Genomic DNA, 26,562 nt, shown 5'->3' with positions numbered 1-26,562 from the left:
AATGACCAAAGCAGAGGAGAGTAGACAAAAAGTGGGAGTGATTGAATCAGCAAGGTCTCGTCCAATGGGAACTAAACTGGAAGCTGAAAGAGCTCAATTTAGTTCTGACACTGCCACGCAATGCCTATGTGACTTTTGAAAAAATCGTTTAATTCTCTTTCTAAACATGTGTTGAAATAGACTGCTATAATTGTGTGCTTCTAGATTATTTCATCCTTGGAATAGATAAACAAGATAGAGAAATAATTATATAATCCAGGGTTTGAAGGAACACTGTGTTCTTAATGCTATTTTGAAAGTGGTTCTTCCAGGGCTGACTGGTGTTTGGGTGTCCACCCCTGGGCTTGAAAACCACTAGCAAGATGCCTTGCAAAAATTTCACTCAAATCACCACCTCCCAGTTGGCCCTCTCTGCTGTCATTTCCCAGGGCTGTCAAATAACTTCATTCATTCAAGTTGGACATTGATATGTTTTGAAATCCTTGGGACAAAAAAAAGCAATCTTTTTAGCCGGGGTTTGGTCAGTGGAGAAAAATCTCACGGCAGAGATCTGAAACTCTACAATTCCTCTCCTTTGTTTCATCATCTAGTCACTGCAAACTCTGGAAATAGGATGAAATTCAGAAAAAGTTGGAAGAGGACAGAAAGGAAGTATTTCCAGGTTAGTAGTAGGGAGAGTATAGTGCAGAACACGTCTGCTGATCAAGGTAAGAAGTGAACAGGCTGTGAAATGAGAGATCGTTTCCACATCTGACTCCTCCCTGATAGAATTGTGATGGAAAATACTGCAGTGAAAGGTGGGTTGGGATGACCTGTGGAAATGCGATTTAGCCTGCCCACTGCTGTTCACTTAAACAGTCCTGTAACCAGTGCTTGTCTGAATCTTGGTGGCAACATCCCTGACTCTGATTCTTCCAATTTATCATTCTCCCTGTTTCCTGTCTTTCTTGTAATCCTACATTATTTCTTTCCTGCCACTATGAAATTTTAAAAGCGATTTTTATTTTGTTGAGAGGATGAAGGGATTTTTCATTGGAGTGCTTTCTCTGGCTTTTGGTAGGAGATAAATGAGTGCAAGTAAGAATGGGATCAAAAGGAAGGGAAGAGAAACTAAAGGGAACAAGATGTAATGTTTTGTTTTGTTTTGAGAGAGCAACAGAAGGGCAGGAGAAATGGATATGGGGTGGGGTCCGGGATGAGTAAGGAGGAGAGTCTGGCGTGAACACTTGTTTGTCTTGCTCTCCCACCAGACTGCGAGGTTTCTGAGGTTAGCTGCTGGATCTTTTCATTTTTTTAAATTTATTTTTTATACAGCATGTTCTTATTAGTTATCTATTTTATACATATTAGTGTATATATGTCAATCCCAGTCTCCCAATTCATCCCATCCCCCCCAACTTTCCCCCCTTGGTGTCCATACATTTGTTCTCTACATCTGTGTCTCTATTTCTGCCTTGCAAACCAGTTCATGTATACCATTTTTCTAGATTTCACATATATGCGTTAATATACGATATTTGTTTTTCTCTTTCTGACTGACTTCACTCTGTATGACAGTCTCTAGGTCCATCCACGTCTCTACAAATGACCCAATTTTGTTCCTTTTCATGGCTGAGTAATATTCCATTGTATATATGTACCGCATCTTCTTTATCCATTCGTCTGTCAATGGGCATTTAGGTTGCTTCCATGGCCTTAGCCACTGGATCTTATTCATCTTTCTAACATACAACAGCTGCCCAGTGCTTGAATTGAGTCAGTATCCTATCCCTCTTTTATCCCCAATTCTCTGGTGACATAGTAGATAGTGGAAAAGAGCATGCGTTTTGGAGTCAGCAGGACTGAATTTGAATTCTGCTCTGTCACTTAGTGATCTCTGCCATTTCTCTGATTCTCATTTTCTTTATCTGAAAAAAATGGGGGTGCTGATGGAAAGTAGTTTATAAAGTTGTAGTGAGGATTAAATAAGATAATGCATGTGAGCACCTAGCAGGCACAGCGTTGGCATATGGTAAATGTTCCATGAAAGTAGTTTTTCTTATTATTCTTGCTAATTAGCGATGTGACCCTGGATAAGTCATTTCCTCACTGTAGCATGTGAAGGATGACAATTGTTACATAAAGTGTTGTAAAGATTTAATGAGATAATCCTTGTAAACTACCCAGTAAGTGTCTGTACTATAGTAGTTGTTCATTAAATGTTAGTTCCCTTCCTTATATTTCCAGCTGTCTGTCCCATTCTTTTCTTTCACTTTTCCTCTGAATATAACCAGTCCTCTAGCCAAACTGAACAACTTGTTCTAAGATGTCCTTCAGTGTTTGTCATCACACCTTTGCTCATTTAATTGCATAATCTCTTTTTCTGCATTCCTGTCTCTGTCTATTGCAACCTTGGACATCTTTTAAGGCTTATCTCAAATACCACCTGCTTCACTATGTATTACATAAGTAAGCTTCCCAACTAGGTTATCTCTCCTTCCTTAAACACTCCCTTAGCATTCTGTTTTATTTCTTTAGTAGTGCACACCTTCTTCCTCTCTGAGTTACAGGCATTTCTGTTCTCCGTATGTGCCACACACCCTTTCCCCAACTATTGATGGTACAATCACAGGTCTCTTCCCCTTCCCACCCCAGGCACATTTATCCACCAGGGTCCAACTGACTATCTAGGAAACTGTCATCTCTGGAAAGACTGGATTCTTTCTTCTGAAAGAAGGAAAAGACTCTCTTGCTGAATTCACATACTGAGTTAAATGCCTCTGGTGTGTCCTCATAGTAACCCTAGGACACCCTTTCATAAATCACACATGGTTTCACTGCAAAATACTGAAATTGTCTGTTTACATGACAGAGTCCTACAATGAATTTTAAGCTCCTCAAAGGGAAGTCAGGGCCTGTATTCTATTCATCTTTGTAGCCCTAGTCCCATATACATTGTCTTACCTGCAAACCTTGTGCAGTGCTTGAAAACTGTGAGAGCTCAGTGAAGTTACCCTTAACAATCCACTCCCGCAGTCTGTCATAACACACACTAAATATATCTCTGCTGTTTTGTTGAAGTATAAATTTAATTCCTTGCAAAGATAGGAAATTGCTATAATCTGAAACACAAAAAAATTATAAGTATGCTCAAAGAAGGGAAAAATACTATTTCACTCATATTTTTTCTACCTTTGGCTTATATGGTAATCCAACTATTAAATTAGCTGGTTATCCACTTTGTGAAATAGCAATGTTCCCGAAAAATTTTCAGATGATAACACTGTAAAATCAAATTATAGTGTGAGTACAGGAAAAACTGTCCTTTCTCTTCAAAGAAAATGACTTGAATAGCAAGAATTCCTCTGGAAGAGTAAAACAAGAAATGTTCCCTTACTGTGTGTGGGATGTAAAATTTCCCCTTGCAGGTTTTTCTTTCCATGTAGATTTTTACACTTGGATCTGCTGGAGTGAACCTGTATATACAAGTTGAGGTCATAGAAAGAAACTGACTCCATGTACAGCACCAAACGTTTGCAGATTACAGATATAAGAATTTCAGTGGGGCTTCCCTGGTGGCGCAGTGGTTGAGAATCCATCTGCCAATGCAGGGGACACGGGTTTAAGCCTGGTCTGGGAAGATGCCGCATGCTGCAGAGCAACTAAGCCTGTGCGCCACAACTACTGAGCCTGTGCCCTAGAGCCCATGAGCCACAACTACTGAGCCCATGGACCACAACTACTGAAGCTCACATGCTTAGAGCCTGTGCTCTGCAACAAGAGAAGCCACCGCAATGAGAAGCCCGCACACCACAACTAAGAGTAGCCCCCGCTCGCTGCAACTAGAGAAAGCCCATGTGCAGCAATGAAGACTCAACGCAGCCAAAAATAAATAAATAAATAAATAAATAAATTTATCAATCAATCAATTTATAAAAAAAAAGAATTTCAATGGACAGAAAACAAGAATATAGGAAGATGGCCAAAAGGCCATCATTAATTAAATAATTAAATTAACTACTTTTTTCATTAAGTTAAAAAATGAATAATATTTATTAAACAGTTTCATTTCTTTCTTGTCTTCGCTTTTTTTCTGGTTCACCAAAACAAGCCTCTCATCTATGCCAACTATCTTAAAACAAAGCACAACTTTTGTTAGAAAAGGAAAAATGTGAATGCCTTATCTAGAAGTAATATACAAAAAGTTCATTCACAAAAAAGAGAGACTAAGGCTATCTCCTCTCTCTCTACGTGCAATTTTTTTTACGCTCACTGACCATTTGCTGAATAGCTGAAAGGAAGAAAATTTTGTGCCATTTTCGCTTTTCCCAGAAGTTGTGCTGTATTTCTTGGAATGAATTTCAGTACTTTCTTTCCATCTTCAGATGACATATGAACTTTCTCACAAGGTCAGCAGCCAGAGCTGGAGGATTTGTGGGGATACACATTTTGAATACAAAGATTCTTGGGAACGAGAAAGAACTCAAATACAGATATTGGCTGTTCTCTATACCGTGGACTCTTGAGAAGAGCAGGGCTTAAATACTTAATATTTTGGTGCCAGGAGTAAATCAAATGGACAATGGTGCAAAAGTAAAAATGTTCCTGGAACAATTGGAGGTCAGTTGGCAACTTTAACTTGGACTTCTCAGCCTTACATTTGGTCTTCATATTGTGCTTTGTACCTAAACTCACCCCTTCGAGGGCCAGGCACAGTTCCTCTGGCTGAGATTTTTCCTGTGTATGCTCAAGGAGAAGTAAAAAAACGGACTCACTGCTCCTCGTGCCAGCGTGTCTTTCTTTTGCACTAAAGGAAAGCAACCACATGGACTGCCATGAAGAGATTTGGCAAACCTGGCTTGTAGGGTTGATTTCCATAGGGTGTAAGATTAGAATTAATTATTCAAATGAGGGCAGTTAAAGAACCCTCAGGCGTTTTGAATGTTCTGAAAAAAAAAAAAAAAAAGCTCAAGAAAGGAAAAGATACTGGAACATTTCAGTGAATATCTAAATAAATTTATACAGGCCCTGGCATGTAACTTATTATTTAAACTATCTAATCTAGGACTTAAATGATACTTTAAAGAAAAAATTCCCACCAGTGACATGCACAAAAACTGATTTAAAAAAATAGAATATATGCATACAAAAGAAGCAATTCTGGGGCTTCCCTGGTGGCGCAGTGGTTGAGAATCTGCCTGCTAATGCAGAGGACACGGGTTCGAGCCCTGGTCTGGGAAGATCCCACATGCCGCGGAGCAACTAGGCCCGTGAGCCACAACTACTGAGCCTGCGCGTCTGGAGCCTGTGCTCTGCAAGAAGAGAGGCCGCGATAGTGAGAGGCCCGCGCACCACGATGAAGAGTGGCCCCCGCTTGCCACAACTAGAGAAAGTCCTCGCACAGAAACGAAGACCCAACACAGCCAAAACTAACTAACTAACTAAATAAATAGACAGTTGTTTAAAAAAAAAAAAAAAAAAAGGAAGCAATTCTTAGTACTCTTCAAAGAGGATCAGGATAAAGAGTATGCAAACAACTGAGCAAGTCTATAATAAAAATCCATAATAAATGCATGTAAATACAAAATATAGTCTAAAATATTATCTTGTTAAAGAGAATATAGTTTATAAAGTTCTTATGGGGACGCTTGGAACTGTCAACTGACTTGTCCAAAAAGATATCATGGCTTGGATGCCTTGGGTTTTACCTGACTTCAAACAGTTCTCTGTGTGCATGTTTATATGTGATTGTACATATAATTTGTATTGGATTATATATCATTTATATTTTATTATAAGTATCTAAAGAGTGAAGATTATGTATTCTAACATACATAATATCTGTATTCTAATATAACACATGATGCATTGCTTGGCAAATAGTAAGCACTTAATAATTATTTGATAGATAGAATTTATAAAAACAAGTTAACATATTACTGACAAGGCAGTTTCTAAGCACAATAATTATAATTCATTCATTTGCTAATTTTTCTACAAGACTTTTTTTTTCACACACACACACTGTATTTTATTTTTACAAGAGATAAATAGACTGACACCAAGCATTGTAAATGGATGACCACAACAAAAGCAACAATGATTGCAATTACCAAACACGAAACACACTCATACTATGTCATAATATTGACATTCAGTCCAGTAATCCTCCCCTGTAACAGGTCCTTTACTTTGCAGTGAAAATTGATTTCTACAAGACTTTTAAACTACTACTTACTTTATTCCAGATACTGTTTTTTTTTTATTTTCTCTTGTTGACTTTTTAAAAAACAATTTTTATTGGAGTATAGTTGATTTACAATATTGTGTTAGTTTCAGGTGTACAGCAAAGTGAATCAGTTGTACATATACATATATCCACTCTTTTTTTGTTTGTTTAGATTCTTTTCCCATATAGGCCATTACAAGAGTATTGAGTAGAGTTTCCTGTGTTATACAGCAGGTTCTTATTAGTTACCTATTTTATACATAGTAGTGTGTATATGTCGTCCCAATCTCCCAGTTTATCCCTCCCCCACTTATCCCCTCATAACCATAAGCTTGTTTTCTACATCCGTGACTCTGCTTCTGTTTTGTAAATAAGTTCATTTGTGCCCTTTTTTTAGATTCCACATATAAGCGATATCATATGATATTTGCCTTTCTGTGCAGATGCTGTATTAATTGGAATTCATATCTGTCCTCAAGAAAATTATAGTCTATAGAGAGGATGACATATAAACAAATAATTATAAATACTGTGAGAAAGTCTTAGTTATGTAAAAAGCATTGTGCTGTAGAAAATAGTCTTAATAAGGTGGTAATTCTAGTTAATGTAAATGGGCCAAACTCATCAATTAACATACAGACTATTAAAATAGATTTTTAAAAAGAAGTCTAATAATATGTATTCTCTCAGAGACACATTTAAGACAAAAGATATAGAAAAGCTTAAAAGAAAAGAATGGAAAAATTATTTCAAGCAAATATAAGCCAAAGGAAAGTAGGAGTATCAATCTTAATGTCTGACAAAATAGAAGCCAAGGAGAAATGCCATAAAGGACAATGGAGTATGTTTTATCCTAGTAAAAACACCAATAGAACAGAAAAATGCAACCATCTTGAACATGAGGGCACTTAATATTTCAGCACATGTGCACCCAACTTTGCAGTCTGAGAATAGATCAAGTGATACATTTCAAAGGGTCAGGGATAAACGTTGTCCTTTATGGCACATTAAAATTATTTTTTTCGTTTTAATGTGATAGTAACTTTTATTTACTTTTCAAACCATCTATTTATCAAGGTGCTATTGTGTGTAGGTACTACTGGTCTAGGCACTGAGAATACAGCACTGAGCAAAGCAGGCAAAACCCTGCTCCCGTGGAGATTAATTCTAGCAGAGGAGATAAACAATAACATAATACACATAAGTAAATAATTTTGTATGGGGTAGTGGTAAATGCTACGAGTAAATGGAAAGATTTTAGGCATGGCTTAGCGGGTCAGCACCTCTTCTACATTCTCTGTAGTTCACTTACTCATATTTGGATGTTCCTTTGGATTAACCCACCCCCATCTGCCCCTGAAACATGTTCATCAATGTGCTGTGCTTTGTTAATGAGCAAGATGGAGAGATCTCTACCTTTGTAGAAGGCAGTTTTGTGGAATGAGATAATCATGAAAGTTCATGATTATAAACTTTGATAAATATTATGAAGGAAAAGTACAGTGAGTTGAGAAAGTACATGACAGAGGATCCAGACTTAGTTTAGAGGGTTAGGAAAAAATTTCTTGAAGAAGAATATTTGATCTGCAATTTGAGGTATAAATAAGAGGTAAGTGTATAAAGTGGGTAGTAAGAACAGGAAGAGAAAGAGTCTTACAGGCTCAAGGAACAATAGCTATATAAGTTGTAAGGTGGAATTAGGCTTTGTGTTTTCAAAGGCACAAGATCTTAAGTGTTCTCATTATACACACACACACACACACCACACAAAAGGCAGCTATGTGAGGTGATAAGTGAGTTAATTAACTTGACTATAGTAATCACTTCACACATTATATACCTTAAAATATCATATTGTACAACCTAAATATATACAATTTTTATTTGTCAATCATACCTCAATAAAACTGAAAAAAAAAATAGACATAAGACCAGGTTGGGGAATTAGGCAGGGCCATGTGAAAATGCCAAAGATCTAACTTCTTTGAACCTTAAAGGTAATTGAAAACCATTGAAAAAGTTTAAGAAGAAGAGTGATATAATTATATTGTGTTTTAAAAAAATGAGTTTGGCTGCAGTGAAGAGAACAGATTGGAAGGAGGTAAGAGTTAACACAGGGAGATAATTTGGGGGGCCATTGTAGTAGTCCACGTGCTAGAGTGATGGGAGCTTAAACCAAGACGATGTTGAAAAGGAAGAAAGGAAGAGGGATATGAAAGTTGTTTAGAAGGTGATGTTGAAACAATGAATGCAGAGGTAAAGGTGTGGTGTCAAAGATGGCTCCTTTGCTTCTGCTTTGCACAATCGGTGCTCATTTAGAGCAGTTCATAGTTTGTGGGAGAAATCAAAATGGATATAGTGAGTTGAGGTGCTTTCGTGATATCTAGGTAGAAATATAGAGAAAGTGGTTGGTGTCCAGTGTCTGATTTGAACTGGAAATACACATCTGAAGGTCATCAGCCCATGCAAATAAAATGGTTACATTTATTTTTCAAAATACATGAAAATACACCTTTTCCTAAACAGGTTCCCACCTGTCTTCCTCCACAGAAGGAACGGCTTGGTACTCAGGGATGGATGAAGGGGATGAGTCCTTAGGGGTAAGCGACTGTCATTTCCTTTTGCTTACTATTTTTCAACTCCTTTACCAGGAACAATAATAAGCCAAATAATGATAGTAATAATAATAAAACCAAACAATATATTGCACAATCTCAACAAAATTGAGTTATATATAGTGAATTTAAACCAAATAAGCCCACTGGGATGATTTGCTCAGAGTAGGTGATCAATACACATTTGTTGTTTGACCAAATCACACGGAAAGTATTGTTAAATCACTTTTATAATGATGGCTTATAATTGAGTTAGTTGTAAGAACCATGACTATGGCCATAAATACTTCTACACTCTCCTTTAAGAAGACAAGAGAAAGCCCTTCCCAATCTGGAGGGGATGACTTTGGCTACCATAGTTCAGTGACAACATAACCTCAGACCCAAAGTTTCAGTCTGTCACTTAGCCTTTGGTAGGCCATGGGACTTCACAGCTAATATAATTTGGCTAACACAAAGTGTTTTATAAGACAGGCAATGTGGAAAGAACTCGGTAATTTTGTCAAAGTTTTTAAACACTCACCTTCCCAAATACTGCCTCAGTCAAATTAATTTACAAAGATCTTGTATTTTTCATGTCTTTTTCCATCCCCTCTCTAGGGACCAAGGACTTGGCAAGAACCTTAGCTCTAATAGCCCCATGGGATCAGGCTGAACAGTCATCTGGAAGGACCAGAAAAAGACACCAAGTTCAAATTATTATCAGGGAAAGGAAGTCAAGGGGTAAAACCAGAGGGACAATATATTATACCTTGGGTCCTAGGGTAGAGTTTGGGGATGTGTAGACAGGAAATGTGGCCAGAAGTTAAGAGATCAGTAATAGGTCTCCTAACCTAGTGCAAGGAGACAAGAATATGGAAAAAGGTCCAGAATGTATTTGTGAATAAGCAAGGGTGTAGGAGTTTCTTTTATTGGGGCTGCGAGGATGGGGGCATTTAAAAGCTCAGGATCATCTCAGACACCTGGGTCCTTTTGCATCACACCCCTCCTTTCTTTTGGAATGCTTCCCTCTCCCTTTGCCTACCTAAGTCCTTTCTGTTTTCCATGGACCAGCTCAGGTCCTATATCTTGTGTAACTGTTGATACAGTATTTAACTGGCCTGAGAACTAGTGGGCAAAAATCTATTTCCTAATAAAAATGCCAAGTCATAGTAGTATGTTTGTTTTAGGAGGTAGATGTTGCCATCTTTTATGTGTCTTAAAGAATTTTGAAAAAAAAAAAAAAAAAAGAATTTTGCCCACATTTCCCCAGAACTTTCAGTGAGTTTTTCTCTTCTTTTGCTACTGAAAAATTTCTATTTTCAGGAAATAATTACTGAAGATGTTTTAGTACATTAAATTTAATGCATCATATACTCATTGCGGGTTAGGAATCATGTTTTACTTACATTGCTTCATACATTTTTTAATAAAAATAATATCTATTATTTATGAAGTCCCAAATATATTCCAGATTTTTCACCTTTTTTATTTCTAATTTTCATAAAACCCTTCCAGATATGCATGTTATCTCCATTTTGGGTTTAGAAAGGCTAATTTGCTCAAAGGTTGAACCAGTAAATGTTGAGGTTGAGATCAGAGCTCAGGTTTGAGTTCTCTCCTCTACTCCAGGCTGTCTTGGAATATTTGCCGACTTGACTTATCTGAATTCTTGATTACATAGTTTATGTCCCTCATCTCCTAGAGCTTCTGTGACCATCTCCAGAGCCAGCCTACACAGGAGCCAAAGAAAGAGGGAGAGAAAGAGAGAAAGAGAGAGACCCACATTTTGTGCCTCCTCATTTCAAATGAGAAAAGCTTCAGTTTCTTTCTTTCTTTCTTTTTTTTTGGTTTTCTTCTTCCTTCTTTTATGCCTTCACTATTCTTTGTCCTTTTACTTGTTCATAAACACTCATTTATTTTTAAAAGTATGTTTTCAATCCTACTTCCCACCTCCCTGATGTATTTTTCTATCAGTAAATGCCTGGTCTAATCTGAAAAATTTCCAAAAGCTCTTTAGGTAACTAGCTAAATTCCAAAAAGTTAATTTGTTCAGCTGGGGCTGCTAATTTGTGTGGCCTTCCTATGGGGGGGTTGGGGAACATACATACAGTTTCTTAGAGGAGAAAACCAATAGATTCCAGCAAATTTATTCTTGGAAGCAACCAAGCTAATCTGTATGCCCCAGACAGCTCTGAGTCTTCTGAGGGTCATGGTCATGTGCTCGTACTTTATCAGATCAGCATAGACATGGTGGTGGAAAGAAACTATTGAAAACAGGTTTGGGGATGTATCCCAGAGATCAAATCTATGTACTGAGTTCTCAGTGTGTGCTATATGCTTTGTAAAGATGTATATATATAATATATCATATATAAGAAATATATAAACATATATAATATATATATAAAAAATATATAATAAATTATGGCAGTAGGATGTGATCAATACTGTATTATTCAGGGCCTGTACCGTGTGTTAGGGGAGCCCAGAGAGACCCATTTGACTGGGGCCCTTGATGACTTGATGAGGGGCCACCAACAGGGAAGGTGCGGTGGGCATTCTAGGTAAAATGAACAGCTAGTACCTAGCACAAACCAGGGAAAGAAAGGAAAAACAAAGAAAGTTTGTAAAGTGCGTGACATCTGCTTACTTTGGAATATTTCTCAAGTATGATAATCAGTGCTTGCTCTGTGTCAAGTCCTTAACTTGTGCTATTTTATTTGATCTTCAGCTAGGAAGTTAGTTCTGTTATTATTCCCATTTTACATTGCAGAAACTGGGGCACAGAGAAATCAGTAACCTTGAGAAAGTTCACGCGTTTATTACACAGTTAATAAGTAGTAGAATCAGGCTGTCTGACTCCAGAGTCTGTGTGCTTAACCCCACGTTATACTCCCTTCTACCAGGCCCTTCCAAGTGTTTGTTGAACTAGAATTAATATTAGTGTGGTTCCTTCTGCGGGTCACTTGTGTGCTTCACTAATCAGAAACCCCTATATTTTAATAGCACTTCACAAAATCTCCTGAGGAGAAAAAAAAAAGGAGCAGACCCAAAAGGAAATGAAAACCCTTAAAGGTGGAAGAGAGAGAGCTGAAAACAGACTCAATCCTGGATTTAGTTATAGGTCTGAATACCGTGGTGGGACAGGAAGTGATAACGGTTACATCCTTAGTTAACACTAGAAGGGCAGTGAGTGCCAAAAAACTTGGAAGGCAAGATGCAGACAAAACGTGTCTCATTCACTGGGATTAATGTGCCAACTTTTATAAAAGGAAGATAAAGGATCCTACTAGGGTTCAGGTAGTTCGTTTTTTTGTCATGTGCAGCTTGTGTGACTGTCAGCTGCCTTTAGGAACTTTGTATATTCTTGGCTTTATTATTCACAGAGGCGCTCTCCATGGATCTGAGGCAATAAGCACATGTTGGAGCCTTGGATTCCAAGGGCTTTGAGCGAGCAGATTTGTGAGAAAAGAGTGAAAAGGAAACAAGGAGGAGGATGTTTATTTTTCATAAAGAAACCCTGCCCTCACTTCCTGAACTCAGACCACTCTAGACTTTTTTCCATTTTGCGCAATGTTTGCAACACGGAATAAATTTATTAAAACCAAACAAACTAGGCATTGAGTTTTGGCATTGAGAGTCTGACAGAAATAGAATCAGCTGCTTTTGAGTCGAGTCTAATGATTGATTTACAAACCAGTGGTAGATTAAGGCTGTGCTGGAATGAACTGAACCAAAGTTATTTTCATTCTGAGGGGACGATAGGGCGGCAATATGTCTGGCCTGGCGCCCAGGACAGGAGCTAGTCTGTCGGTTCTGCCCTCCTTTTCCTTCACTTTTCAAAACGGAAAATGTTAGTTCAAGGAACCCTTACAATCACTTTTCCCACCACCTTATTTTGCGTGGCGGAAACTGGGACTCAGAGAAGTAAGGTGTCTTCCCCTTCTGAGCACGGAATCAAACAATACATCACTCAGTTACGAGACGGTACCTACAAAGGGGGATTTTCCGTTTTGGCTCTTCTGGGTTGAAAACCCAATGTGGGAACAATTCAATTTGCACACAGGTGAGCACACATTCTGAGTCAACTCTTTATTAATTGATAGACTCTGCGTTTAAGGATTCTCCTGTTTTCTCCCCTCAACTTCTCAGCCATTCGAGGCTGCCTTTTATGGTGCATCTGGACAAGGGTGTGTGCGTGTTTGCGCAGGGCTAGCTCACTGGAGTTTCTGAGTCCAGGCCAAAGTCAATGTGTATTTTTATATCTCAGAATGCTTTCCATTCTTCATCTCATTTTATCCCGACTGTATACTTGTGAGGAGATAGAAAGTTACGCTGAACTCCATTTTACATGCAGGGAAAATGAGACCAAGAGATGTTCTCAAGACGACATGCTGAATTTAATGGGCAAGTCCAGATTCAAACCCAAATGTCCCCTCTCTCACTTCAGTTTTCTTAACAGCAGGCCTCTCTCCCACCATTCCCTCCCGTTAATATGAATTAGAAAAGTTGTCTGATAAAGGAAGACCGGAAGGTACGTATGCTCCTATGCTCATTTTCACAAAAGATGCTTCTGGATAATTTGTCCAATATGTTGGGCTAATTTTGAAGAGCATTTGGATTCCTAAGAGTCACTTCCTTTTTGGACTTTGTTATTGTAAAGTTTAACTTTCCATGTCTAGGCTAAAGAGACGGATCCTTTCACATGCTTCTTTGTGGACAATTCATGCCCAACCCTTCTAGTGGAAAATCATTTTACTGTGACAGATGATAAAAGGCTAGATGTCTTAAAAACAAAACCCATGACAGTCTTTTAAGAGCTGAGCAGAGGAGTAGCTCTGGTGGAAGGCACAGCTGCTTGGAGAGGTGACTTTTTCCTTAACGAGATTCCTATTCCCTTGGAGTTTCTTTCCTTCCATACAACAGTGACCACTTTGCTCAGATATTAAAGGCTCGATCTCTCCACAGGAAGAAAAAAAAATAAAACCTTTTATCTTGTTGGATTTTTGAGTATCTGTTTATTTAAGGATAAACAGAAACATGGTGAAGAACTTGTGGAGGTGCATGAGAAATTAATATTGGCTTCACAAATGAAACAGCCTTTGCTGTGGTTTGGGCTCTATTCCATTTTTGGTGACTAAGAGCTGTAACTATTATATGGTCTGTTCTAAATGCATCCCTTTTAAGATCTTGCTTGATGGTTATCACAGCTTTCCTCATTCATTCCTTACTTATCTAGCAACCAAGTCCTTTAAAGTTTATTCTTAAAATTTTATCTCTTCTTGGAACTTGAGAAAGTTGTGTTTAAAACCGGATGTCTTGAAAACTATGTGAAAATTGTGTTTGTGACTTTTCAGAAATGGCTTGTGCTAAGATACTAAAATGTAACTAGAATCACACAATTAGAAAATGGTGACTTCCTCCCTGAGGAAACGCTGATGAACTTGAATATTTTGTAATTTAGCAAATTGGAAAATGAGACGGTGGAAGGAAAAATAGAGGGTCATAAGTTGATGACAATTCTAAAACTGTCACCCATGGTAAATTGCCATTTTAACACTTGGTCTAGCTTCCATAATTATATCCAGCCTTAACCTCACTGACTGCCATCCTTTTCCAAATACTAGCTGGCCCCAACACAGCAATAGTTCTCTGACCCTTTAGCCCTTGCCTTACAAATCAACATCCCATCATTGGCGAATACCATTCTTGCATTTCACAATCATGTAAATACCACAAACCACCTGCCTGCCCACAAACACCTAACATTTCCACTTATTGACTGACTTAGCCTCCTCCCCTCTCCAGCCCTGGTATATTACTAGTGGTGTGAAGGGAAAGGGGCGGGTGGAGTGGGCAGAATGAGTCAATCCAAGTAATTATTTCCCATTTTCATTCTGTGGCATGTTTGCCTAAGTGCAGTGGAGTGCCCTTTGGGACCAGTAAGATTCTCATGATCATGGTGATAAAAGTGGAGAGTGCAGGACAGGGCCAGAACTTTCAATATACTGTTCAGTATGTATCTGCTTCCTTCTGGATACTTCGTTCCCTGACTATGCCCCTTTGTGCTATCCCCTCATACTAACTCAACCTGCCTCAACATCTCCCCCATGTCATCACCCGGAGCAACATCCTAGGAAGAGGTAAAGATGGAGGGAGAAGTAGAGACAGAGACCATGAATTGGTAGGAAAGTCATAAAGGATGGACCTCAGGGTTGGTAATTATTAGCAAGAAAGTGAACATACCAGAGGGAATGAGGAGTAGGAAGTGGAGACAGGAAGGTAAGGCACCATTGACTCTGAACATAAGGGGAAAGATATTTAATAAGTGATATGATAGTGTTTATGAAATTTAGTTGGTATAAATAAGCATTATGGTCAGAATTGAGAATTAAATCTAATGTTAGCTTTTGCTCACTCACAAATTACTATTCAAGTCTTCACTTTCCCTTTGTTGAGTATACATCATCATCATCATTAAAATATTTGAATACTTACTGAGTACATTAGAAATTCAGACCATGTTGAAAGAAGTCATTGAGAGGACATTGACCTGTGAGCTGGACCTGGGCAACTGGAGGCTCCTCACCCCCTTGCCTGTCCTTGGAATGTACGTTCTGCCCACTGTTCTCATAGCTGGAGCCATTTCATGGACACGGCCTTGAGAGAGTAACGTGTTGTTGAGGCCATCTGGACAGTATACATGACTGAACCTTGTTAAGATCTCTATATAAACTTTTAAGATTCTGATGGGCAGGTGCAGAGATCTACTAGTCTCTCGGCCACCCTAAACAAGCCTTAGATGAAGTCCCCTTGCTCATTAAAACTGCCACCTACTGATCTGGAGTGCTCTCTTTCTTCTGTCTCTCCTTGCTCTTAGTGTGCAGGGGTCAATTTTAGATTTCACCTGGGGAGCTCTCAAGTTTGAGAACCAACAGACCAAATTCCCAGTTAACTTCATATTTGTCCTCTACTGGGAAACCAGATGGCTGGGGATGGGAAAGGGTGAAGTCAACATTATGGGGTCTACTCTGGTTCCTGAAACATCTTCACTGCCTGGGAGACACAATAAATGCTTGATGAAAGGATGAATGGGTGAGTGACTGAGAGAACGAGCAGTCTTGTACTGCCCCTGGAAGCCTGCTCTAACCCTTTTGGTGAAGATAACATAAGCAAACATTCACCCCCAATCCCAATTCAGTGAAGTAGCTATATATTTTATTTGATAAAATAAATTTATTCTTTCCTCATTCTTTTGCAGAGCATTGGTACAATGATTATGGTAGCCTGAAAGAGGATACTGTGGTGAGAAGATCACCCCCAACTTCTTTAGATCAGAAGCACTCTTCCCGCATGTCTGAGTCCATCCAGGCTGCAATAACAAAACACCACAGACCGAGTGGCTTATAAACAACAGAAGTTTATATCTCATGGTTCTGGAGGCTGGAAGTCTGAGACCAGGGTGCCAGTATGGTTGAGTGAGGGTCCTCTTCTGGGTGGCAAACTTCTAATTGTATCCTCACATAGTGGAAGGGGAAAGAAACTCTCTGGGATCTCTTATAAAGGCACTAATCTCATTCACAAGGGTTCCACCCTCCTGACCTAATCACCCCCCAAAGAGCCCATCTCCTAATACCATCACATTGGGTGTTGGAATTTAATATATGAATCCTGGGGTCACACAAACACTCAGACTATAGCACCCCAGCTGCTGGGTGTGTTGACAGATGACAGCTCTTAGCAGAATTCCCACTCACTAACTTCAAACCCAGAGATTGTCCTCTGCTAAGGAGAGTCACCTTGCCCACAATCACACCCTTTCCTGTGTGTGGCTTGCATCAAATGATCAACATCAGGGTATAAAGGCCCCACCCTCATTCTCCAATTTGGGGTAACTCTGCAAGGACATTTCAGCACCAAATAGCCCCATGGGATGATCTGGATATTGTGTGACTATATCACATTCCAGCTTTTCCTTCTGCCCAATCCTACTTTCTTCATTTCCTCATAGGTCCTAAGAACACCCCCCAATAAACTTTCTGTAAGGAAATTCAGTCTCAGAGTCTTCTTTCTGGGAAACATGACCTGTAACATTACATTTTACATTAATTAATTAATTAATTTATTTATTTTTGGCTGGGTTGGGTCTTTGTTACTGTGCGTGGGCTTTCTCTAGTTGCGGAGAGCAGGGGCTACTCTTCGTTGTGGTACGCGGGCTTCTCACTGAGGTGGCTTCTCTTGCTGTGGAGCACGGGCTCGATGTGCATGGGCTTCAGTAGTTGTGGCATGCGGGCTCCATAGTTGTGGCTCACGGGCTCTAGAGTGCAGGCTCATAAGTTGTGGTGCACAGGCTTAGTTGTTCTCCAGGATGTGGGATCTTCCTGGACCAGGGCTTGAACCATGTCCCCTGCGTTGGCAGGTGGATTCTTAACCACTGTGCCACCAGGTAAGTCCAACACTACATATTTGTTAATTTTTAAATTCTTACTTCACTACAGCTGGAATTATGGCAAATCTCATCTATTTTTTCTTCCTCAAGCCCAGGCTAAAACCATGTTACTGTATTAAGACTAGTAGGTCTAATGTAGAAATTGAATCCTGCTATTAAGACTTAGTGCAACTGTTTGGACAACGACACATTAAAGTCTGGATTCCACACAATTTTTCAGAACCTGTACATGTAGCTTAACCTCCTCATCCTTCACTCTCCCTTACCTTCTGCTCCTAGAGTCACTCAGATATTTCACTGTGAAACTCACAGAAACAATGACCTCTGGTTGCAGAATGGAAAGAAAAAGAATGGCACCCTGGCTTATCTTGGAAATGACTTGAATGAGGGTGAATCTCATGCTTGTTTACAAAGGTATGATTTTAACATTCATTTGTTTCTTTGATTTCTTGAGTACCGTTTCTTCAAAGGTTCAAAACTCAAAAGAAGTTTTAAACATCCTTCTTTTTCTATTCTTAGGTCTCTGTATGTAAAAGTGCGGTAATTAGGAGCATGCGTCAGATATATCCCACTTCCTGTTCTATTTTCCTTGCTTAGGAAACCAGATCCTTCCAGAAAGGTGAAATAAATAGGACTGGTTCCAAACTCAATCGTGAAGTAAAGTTTGTCCATGATGAGCCTCTCCCCTTTTGTGGTAGACTCTGTCCCTTTGTTGTTTCTCTTCCCCAACTCCGGGGCTCCTCAACCCACTGCCAGCCTCCCATCCATCCCTCTCCACAGCACCCCCTTCTCCTTTATCCAGCTTTCTCTGTCCTAAAGTTCTCTGAATCAGTCTGATGGCTTCCATGCTGCCTGTTGCCACTACAATTGAAATTTCCCTGTTCTATAGCTCATCACCCAAGGCCAACTTTTCTCTCTTAGGAGGCAATTTTGCCTCACATACTTGTAGTTGATTAGTAAGTATTTAAATGAATGAACGAATATATGAATAAATGAACTGTTCTCTAATAATGCACCACTTGGTACCCATCTTATCCCTACACACCCAAGGTATACATGTATTAATAAGGGCCTGATAAAGACAGTATGCCTGCCTTTGTAGCATGACCAAACTAGGTGAGTTGGGAGAGAAATCTCACGACAGGGTGAGTGTGAGAGGATTGTATTAGCCATATGTTTCTGATGCTTTGACATCTGGGGCCTTGCTGACCCCGGAGAGATTGCTCCTCCCAGAGCTAGCCAATCCTAGAGGTAGTAAACAACTCGTCTGCTAGAGTTTCTTTCATATGCAAACTAACAAGTCCATACTCTGTACCCATACCACCTCCTTTACTGAACTCTCACAAGGCTTTTACACTCTAGGACAAAATCCATTTGCCCTAATAACACCAGGGCCATGTTCAAGGCAACTAGGGACAACTTCTATGGCCCAGAGTCTGCAGAATTTATTCAAACCAGCCAATCCTGCTTACCCTGCCTTGACTGTTCCTTCCCACAAAAGCCACAATGAAGGCTCTTGCCCATATTTACCCCTTGTTTCTTCTGTCTCCTGACCAACGCTGGTGTTTCCCCATGTGGCCCTTTGTGACATGGCATGTGCCCTCCTCTTGGGCACTGTGAGTAACAAACTCTTTTCAATGGCCATCATCTCCTGATCTGTTGGCTTCACCATACATGGATAATAATAAAGCCTACATTTAAAAAATTATTTCAAGGAAGGAGGGGGTGTAGCTCAGTGGTAGAGCACATGCTTAGCATACATGAGGCCATGGGTTCAACTCCCAGCCCCTCCATGTTTGATTGATTAACAAAAACACAAAACTTTAAAAGTTATTTCAACTACTTCTCCTGAAGGAAGCCTTTCCTTTGCCATAAGTTCTGACAATTGGAGAAATGACCATTACCCAGAGAAGACAAGGTAGCATTAAACCAAAAAATAAAAGTAATGACAAACTTAATATGTATTATCACTCTGGGATCTCAAAAAATCCTATGAATTATTATTGTATTATCTTCAGTGAACTGAAGTTCTAAGATAGAAAGTGGTTTTTCCAAGGTCACAAAGCCACAGGCACAGAAGAGGTGAGACTCAAATACAAACTTTCTTGGCATTCCTCTGACTCATGCCCTCCTCCCACTCCTGCCTTCTGTTGTAGTCTTCCAAACCTTCTAATAGATTTTACAAAGTTCTATTGTATAACATCACCACTTCCTTCATCCTCTAAGGAAAAAAGTACGGCAGTCTTGCCAGCTAGGACCAATAAATGACTCCAAAATGAAAAATAGCTGTGATATATCTAGATATTTCAACAATAATATGGCCTTGGGAAAATGAATCTAGCATCTTAGGAAGCTATTACTCAAAGACAGAGAAGATCTAGAGATGACAGAAGTTTATAATACTAAGTCTGATCTTTAGTGAATGAATGAGAACCTTTATAAATCTCTTCTTTTGAAAGAAGTTCTGTTCTTTGGTCATAACTCCTGTACAAAGAACAAGATTGACTGTGAAGAAGACAAACAAAAATATCCTTCAGTTCTGGAGAAACATAAACTGAGAAGGAATAATTAAATTAAATACCATAAAGATAAAAAGGTACATACAAAGTACTATGTATAATAAAATCGCTATTTGAAGGTAATCAAGCAGAAAAATACACTGTAAAAATGTAAGACCTATGGTCAGTGGTGACCATAGTTATTAGGGGGAAGACTTCAAGTAAAATAATTGAAAAATTAACTCGATATTGAATAAAATATAGCTCATGGGAATTTAAGTTTTAGCGTTTACCAAATTCCTACGATAGTCTGGAATCCCATTATTTTAAGCAAAGAAAGAGGGAACTTTGAAAAAGAGGGAAGAGAGAAAATAATAAAGTCAATCAAATGACTTGGAAATTTTTTAAAAAGGTGAAAAGTTTGGATTATGAGTATGGAGGAAAGAAGATTGGATAAGAGGGCTTAAGACCAACCAGCAGGGAGTTAAAGGTACCATTTAGTGATGGTGATTGGCAGCTGTTAAGAATTTCCACTCAGTACAGGTAAGAAGAAACGAGCTTGTGTGGCTACTGGACCTCAGCTGGATATCAGGAAGAATTTCCTGACTGTAAACGTCAAGAGTTCTGGTTTGCAGTATCAAAGGGAGGCTTCTGGGATGTGCCTATCCCAGGAATATTTTTCAGCCTTAAGCAGGAAACTGTTTGGGTGGTTTTCAGTAGACCTGTGGATGGATGGGATGGGCTTCTCAGAATCTACTGGTCTCGTGTTGCCCAGGGGTGTGCCATGCACAGTTGCTTTCACAGAGTCCATGCCAACAGCTGACTCCCAGCTAAGGGGCCATGGAGTTTTCCCCCCAGGAAGGAACAACTAAGTCTTTCAGTCTCTGTTTCAGTCTCTTGGACCAGTCCTTAGGTATACACTGTAGTTTTTCAGCTCTTCAGCACTTAGGTACTTTGCTTTGGAGCCAAGGGCCTCCTGGGAACAATGTCTCATCTGTGTGTTGACAGTAACAGCCTGTGGGCCAGAGACACTCAGCCAAACTCTCCCTCCATCCCACAAGGGCTGGATTGCACACTTCACCTGCAGTAATCCACGTTTAGCCAGCCCCAGCTCGCCCCTGGGGCCAAGATCCCCCCTACCCCTTCTCCAACCTTTTACCCAATTTGACTCCCATAGCTCCTCTGCCATATTTATACCAATCCTCAAGCAAGATGGTCTCTACCAGCTCCCATCCCACCCACAGTGAACGATAACACATTAGTGGCTCATGGCCTGACTCTAACAGTAGATACCAAAGGGGGAGGTCCATTCTGCTGAGTTGGGTGGCCGGGTATTTATAAGGAGTTTGGTCTGCAAAGAGATGCCAGTCTTTTCCTATAACATGATGGCCTTTTATTTATCATGCAGCTGTTGATTTACATGGGGAGTTAAGAATTCGAAACAAGCATAGAGTTTTTACATGGTCTGTTTCTGCTGAGTTCAGAGACTTGGAAATATCATTTGACTTCTGGCAAAAAGACAGTTTCAGAAAGGCATTTAAAACCATCTTTTTGTCCTTGGCCCTGAGTCAGAGAGGGACATGGGCTTATGAGGAAAGCAGAGTTTCAACCCTCAGGCAACCCTACAAGATGTTGTGTGTAAGTCGCGTGCAGTATACGAATTCAATATCAAATGACACACCAGAACAATCTCCCTCTAGGAATTTTGCCCCTTCATAGCAGTAGCGCAGTATTTCTCATAAAGCCTCCATCCAGTTGTATGTATGAGAGTGCATGGGCCTACTCAGTATGAATGCAGAAGAGAAAATCGGAAGGGTAGTGAGAGAGTAGAGGAAATTTAAAAGAAAGGGAAAGTAGAGTCAATGAGATTTTAAGGAATAAACTGGGGCTGTGTGTGTGTGTGTGTGTGTGTGCGTGTATGTGTATGTGTAAAGCCTGGTGATCCTGTTTACTGTCTCTGAGGTTTCGGTCACCCCTTTTTATTTGGCATAAAGTAGCTACTTGGTCCTACGCAGAAGAAGCAGGGAGAAATCAGAGTTCCATCTTTGATGTCTTTTCTTCTGATTCATGATTTTCTCTCTGAAAAACACCATGAGACTGATATTCAGATTTGGAGTCCACTCTTGTTTTTGAACTCTGAGATTAACAAATTGAGCTATTTAATTCCTCCTGAAAGTCCTAAATCCATCTTCAATTTTTATCTCATGAACTCCTCATATGGAATTTACTTGTTTCCCACTGATGTTGTACACAGAATGGTAAAATCCAAAATTCAGCTCCTTTGAATATGCAAGACATTTCCAAAAATGTTTTTGGAGTTCTGTTCCCATGACTATATCTTAAAAAGCATCCCAACTCTGACCACCATATCCTCCTATCCCTTTACTCTTTTCTTTTTTTACACTGATAACATTTTTTCGCCTTTAATATTGATAAAGATCAGGAAGCTTGAGAACACATTGTGTGGACAAAGTTTGGGTAAAACAGACTTTTGTTTATATGATTGGGGGATGAGAAACAGCAAAAAACTGGAAACAATCTAAATGTCTATCAATAAGAGAATAGTTAAATAAATCATGGTCCATCAATACATTAAAATTCTGTGTAGTTGGTTAATAAACTATAAGAAAGCTTTTCACACAATGAAATGATACTTCATATTAAGTAAAAGAGTCAAGCTGTACAATAATATACAATAGTGTATAATACTCTTATCAATTATGCAAAAGAAGAGGGTGAGTGCATGCATTTATATGCACATTTCCTATCCCTTTACTCTTAATCAAATCCAGTGAAGGTCAAAGAATTTTTATTCAACAGGAAATTAAAGGGACCAAGAGGGGAAACAAACCTCAACTTGCTTTACCTGTAGTCTCACACTTACCAACCTCTTCCCTTTGAGGAATCCATCACAAAAGTTTTGCACGTGCTCTACTGAGACTTCCGTTATGGGCAGTGTATCCCACACATCATCCAGAGTCTGGTAAATTGCCAATGCAGGCAGCTGAGACTTCTTTAGTTTGAAAAATGATATCACCTTCCCATTTTGCTTCACACCAGTGTCTACCAGAATAAAAAGAATCTGCAGTAGGAGAAGTTTGAAAAAGAAAGATCTCTCTGAGGTCCTGGGGAGGAAGAGACACCCTGTGATTGTTGGAGTTTACACTGATGGAATTTAGGGTCTGTGCCACACAATTTAAATCTTCATTGAGTTAAAATGAATTTCTTCTTGTTTTGCATTGTTTTGGTTTTTTATCCCTTTGATCGGGTTTATTTCATTTTAAGACCATAGAACTGGAGGAGACTTTAGTGGTTAGCTAAGGGAGAAACTATGGCCTATTGGCTAAATGCAGAGAATTCTTTTTAAATGTTACCTGTAGTATTTTCTAGCTGTGTGACTTTGGGTACATTACTCAGCTTCCCTGAGATTAGGTTGGAAAAATGGGCTTTTGTTGGGGGAGATTGAATGAGAGAATGGATTTAATATTTCTAGTACAGTTTTTAGCATATAGTAAGTGCTTGAAAACTGTTAACTATTTTATATTATTAAATCAAACCTTCTGCCCAAAGTGGAAATCTTCTTGATAATAGTCTAGAGAGTTATCTATGTTTAGTAACACTGAAAACTTCCAGTGCTAGGGAAACAACCACCAGAAAGTCAGCTTGTTTTATTACCAGACAGCCCTTGTCATCGAGGTCTCTAATTCAATGCAGTAGCCTTGAAGTGGTTGAAGTTTTACTATTTCAGTAACATAAGCAGAACTGCACAAAGTAGGGAAGGGAAAGAAATAAATATTTATTGGACATCCAGTGGGCACTAGATACCTGACAGGTGTTTTAGACGAGAAATAAGCCCTGAGGTCTAAAACTTCAGAGTTTAGAGCAAGGAGTAAATAAATCATGACTAACAGGTGATTTTTATTTTCAGTTTCTTTGGGTCTCTATTTTCTCTGCACCCATCAAGGCATAAAAAAAAGAAATAGACTTACTGCTAATGGAAGATATGATTAAATACATCTTTAACAGTATAAAATACATCTTAAATTTTAAATCAGAGTAATGGGATTTATTATGCCCCAGTTCTCACTTTGTTATCTCTTAACCTTATGTATTTTCCTCATTTATCTCACTTCCCTGGTCCCATCTCCCTTTTTCTAGTGTCTTGTTGCTGAGTATTCAAAAGGGTATTTCCCAGTCCAGACTTACCTTCCCCTGGAAGAGCTTAGCTGCTTCCTTGTATCTGTGCAAGCTTTCTTCATACTCTGGGGAGGCCTTGTTCATCATCAGTAGAAGATGAATTGGAATCATACTATTAAATAGGCCAATTACAGCCTGGGAAATCGAAATGTATTGAAGTAGAATGAAAGTGAAAAGGAGGGAAAAAAACCATTAGTGACAACCGGTGAATAGGTACACTGGAACATAAATGAGAGCTGTCCATCCGTCACACCAGTGACAACTCCTCCCAGATGGTTCTGAGTCAGTCTCACCCTCTGGTTTTCATGCAACTGTGTGGTTTCCTCCTCCCCACACTGAATAGGGCTGAGCTGAGTAACCAAAGGGATATTGCAGTAATGCTGGAGTGTGACCTCCAAGGTTAGGTCATAGAAGACATAGTGGTTTCTGCCTTGTTCTCACTCGTATCACTTACTCTCTTATACTGGTCACTCAAACAGTCTTATGAAGAGATTCGCATGACAAGGAACTAAGGCCTCCTGCTAACAGCCAGCACTGACTTGTCTGTGACTGAGCCATCTTGGAAGCAAACTCTTCAGCCCCAGTCAAACCTTCCCATGACTGCCTCCCTGACCAATGGCTGCCACTTCACATGAGCCCCCAGATTTGCAGCATCTAGCCCTAGCCACTCCCAAACAGTTGACCCACAGAAACTGTGTGAGACAATCCATTTTTTTTCTGTTCTAAGTTGTTAAATTTTGGAGTAAGCTGTTATGCATCCATAGGTAACAAATACACCGTGGAACATTTTAGTCACCTTTTAAACCCCTTTTCATGTTGCAAGAGCAACCAGATGCACTTAAAGTGTGGACTTTGCATGTTAGTAGTGTATACTTTTGAGTGCTTACAATGTGCTGGGCACTGTTTTCCGGTCTTTACGTGTAATAACTAATTTAATCCTCAAAGTCCCAGTTTTATAAAAGAAGAAATTGAGGCCCAAGATCTCCTAAAGTCATGAAAGTGTTGAGCTGCGATTTGCAGCAAGCAGTGTGGCTCCAGAGTCCATGATCTTAACCACCAGGATGTACTGCCTCATACACAGCTGATGGCAAAGCCTCAACAGAACCAATTCAGCCCTCAGCATGGTTGAATCAGACCACCTCAGGTCAGCCACAAGGTAAGCTCTTCAGGAGACCAGAAGCATTGGCCCTGTTTTGCTGATTAGAGATGGTCATTCCCCAGAAAGTTGTCGGTGATGGAGGGGAGGGGACAGCTGTGAACCGGAGGGAGGAGAGAAGATACAGTGTAAAACTATTCCCTTCATTTCCCTTTCCTGAAATGGTGCTGCAACTGTCGCTATTTTAAACGAAATCCCATTCCTTTTCACCTCTCCCTTCTAAATACAGAAAGCACTGCTGTAAAACTAGCATGTGCACAAGAAGAGAGAGTATGGTGTGTTAAGGAATCTTTGGGCAGAGTCCCAGGGTGGTGGGAAGGAGAGCAACTAGGTAGGATCCTTCCAGAAGCTACACACTACTCTGTAGAGATTTTTTTCAGCTCTACTGGCCAACATGTAGGTAAGGAGAGTCCAGTGAGTTCTTTCCCAAAACTTTCTCCCTGGACTTTCAAACCAGGTCTTACATTTTAAGTTTGGGAGACTGCATGTTAAATAATTGTCTCTTGTTCTACTAGATCCTGCTACTTAAACTTAGACCATGCATCTACTCTCCTAGAGCGGAGATGGAGAATAAATCTTGAGAGGAGTCAAAAAATCAAAGCTGAGGAGTCAAATGATATAGTTGTCTTAGCAGAAGGGATTGAACACAGCAGAAGTGATTAGTTTAATCCTAATAGATTAAACAGCTGGATTTTCACCTTGAAGCCAAGTATTGAGTGTGTGCCTTAAAAGTGCACAGGAGGCCAAGTACATGGCTGTGAATTTCTGCCCAGTTGCTACGGGTACAAACCTCTGTACCAGCAACAGATGAGAAACAACTATAGTAGTGTGGGCAGGTCACCAGTTGAGAAAAACACTACTTTTCGGAAATGAAAAAGTCACAATAAAAGTTGAACTTGCTTCTCTAAAGAAATTCTTTCCTAATTTCTTCTTGATGTGATTTGCTGTCACTACTGATATGGAACTTAACAAATGTCATTGTTCTATAAGATGAGAGATGGACCAGGCATCAGAACTCAGGAAGGCTAGTCCTTGCCTCTGCCCTCGTTTGCCTGCAGAACTCCAGGACCCTGGATCATAAGCTCAGGGACCGGAAGATCATCTTTTCTGGTCCCACATGCACTCCTGGCAGCTTTATAGACACAATGACCAGAATGATGATGGTCTAGGAGAAAAATTCCTTTTCAATTATTGCTGCCAACACCCCTGTGGTGTGTGTGTTTGGACTCTTAGCAAAAGTGGAAATGGAGTCACCATTCCACGGAGAAAAACAGGGTGTGAGAGGCGGACAGGAACTTAGTCAACAGGAAAAGGGGTATTTTCTGTTGAAGGCTGTGTGGGGCAATGGAAAAACCACAGGACTCAGTCAGACAGACCAGTCATAAAAAAATCAGGGACAAGTGGATAGGGCTGTCACTGAAGCTCAAATTCCTAGTCATATGGTCTTGAGGAAGTTA

The 26,562-nt window shown here is 39.6% G+C and overlaps 1 protein-coding gene across 3 annotated transcripts in view; it reads right to left on the bottom strand.

The window, feature by feature from the left end:
• Window positions 1–10,055: 10,055 nt before the first annotated feature.
• The window catches only part of ERP27 (endoplasmic reticulum protein 27), a 32,499-nt gene continuing 15,992 nt past the window's right edge, over window positions 10,056–26,562 (bottom strand). For 2 of the 3 annotated variants that reach the window (XM_082421948.1, XM_082421950.1), the window contains 3 exons: window positions 23,959–24,084; window positions 22,641–22,834; window positions 10,056–21,831 (listed from right to left, as the gene is read on the bottom strand). In XM_082421948.1, coding sequence (XP_082278074.1) covers window positions 21,750–21,831; window positions 22,641–22,834; window positions 23,959–24,084 — 402 coding nt within the window. In that variant the 3' untranslated portion in view covers window positions 10,056–21,749. Of the gene's footprint in view, window positions 21,832–22,636; window positions 22,835–23,958; window positions 24,085–26,562 lie in introns of all 3 variants that reach the window. The other variant, XM_082421949.1, reaches the window with a different exon arrangement.

This window comes from Balaenoptera physalus (assembly GCF_965194825.1).
Source record: "Balaenoptera physalus genome assembly, chromosome: 13".
In the NCBI taxonomy this organism is placed as follows: domain Eukaryota; kingdom Metazoa; phylum Chordata; class Mammalia; order Artiodactyla; family Balaenopteridae; genus Balaenoptera; species Balaenoptera physalus.
Note: the sequence above shows the minus strand (reverse complement) of the source record. Positions and strands in the feature narration are given on the sequence as shown.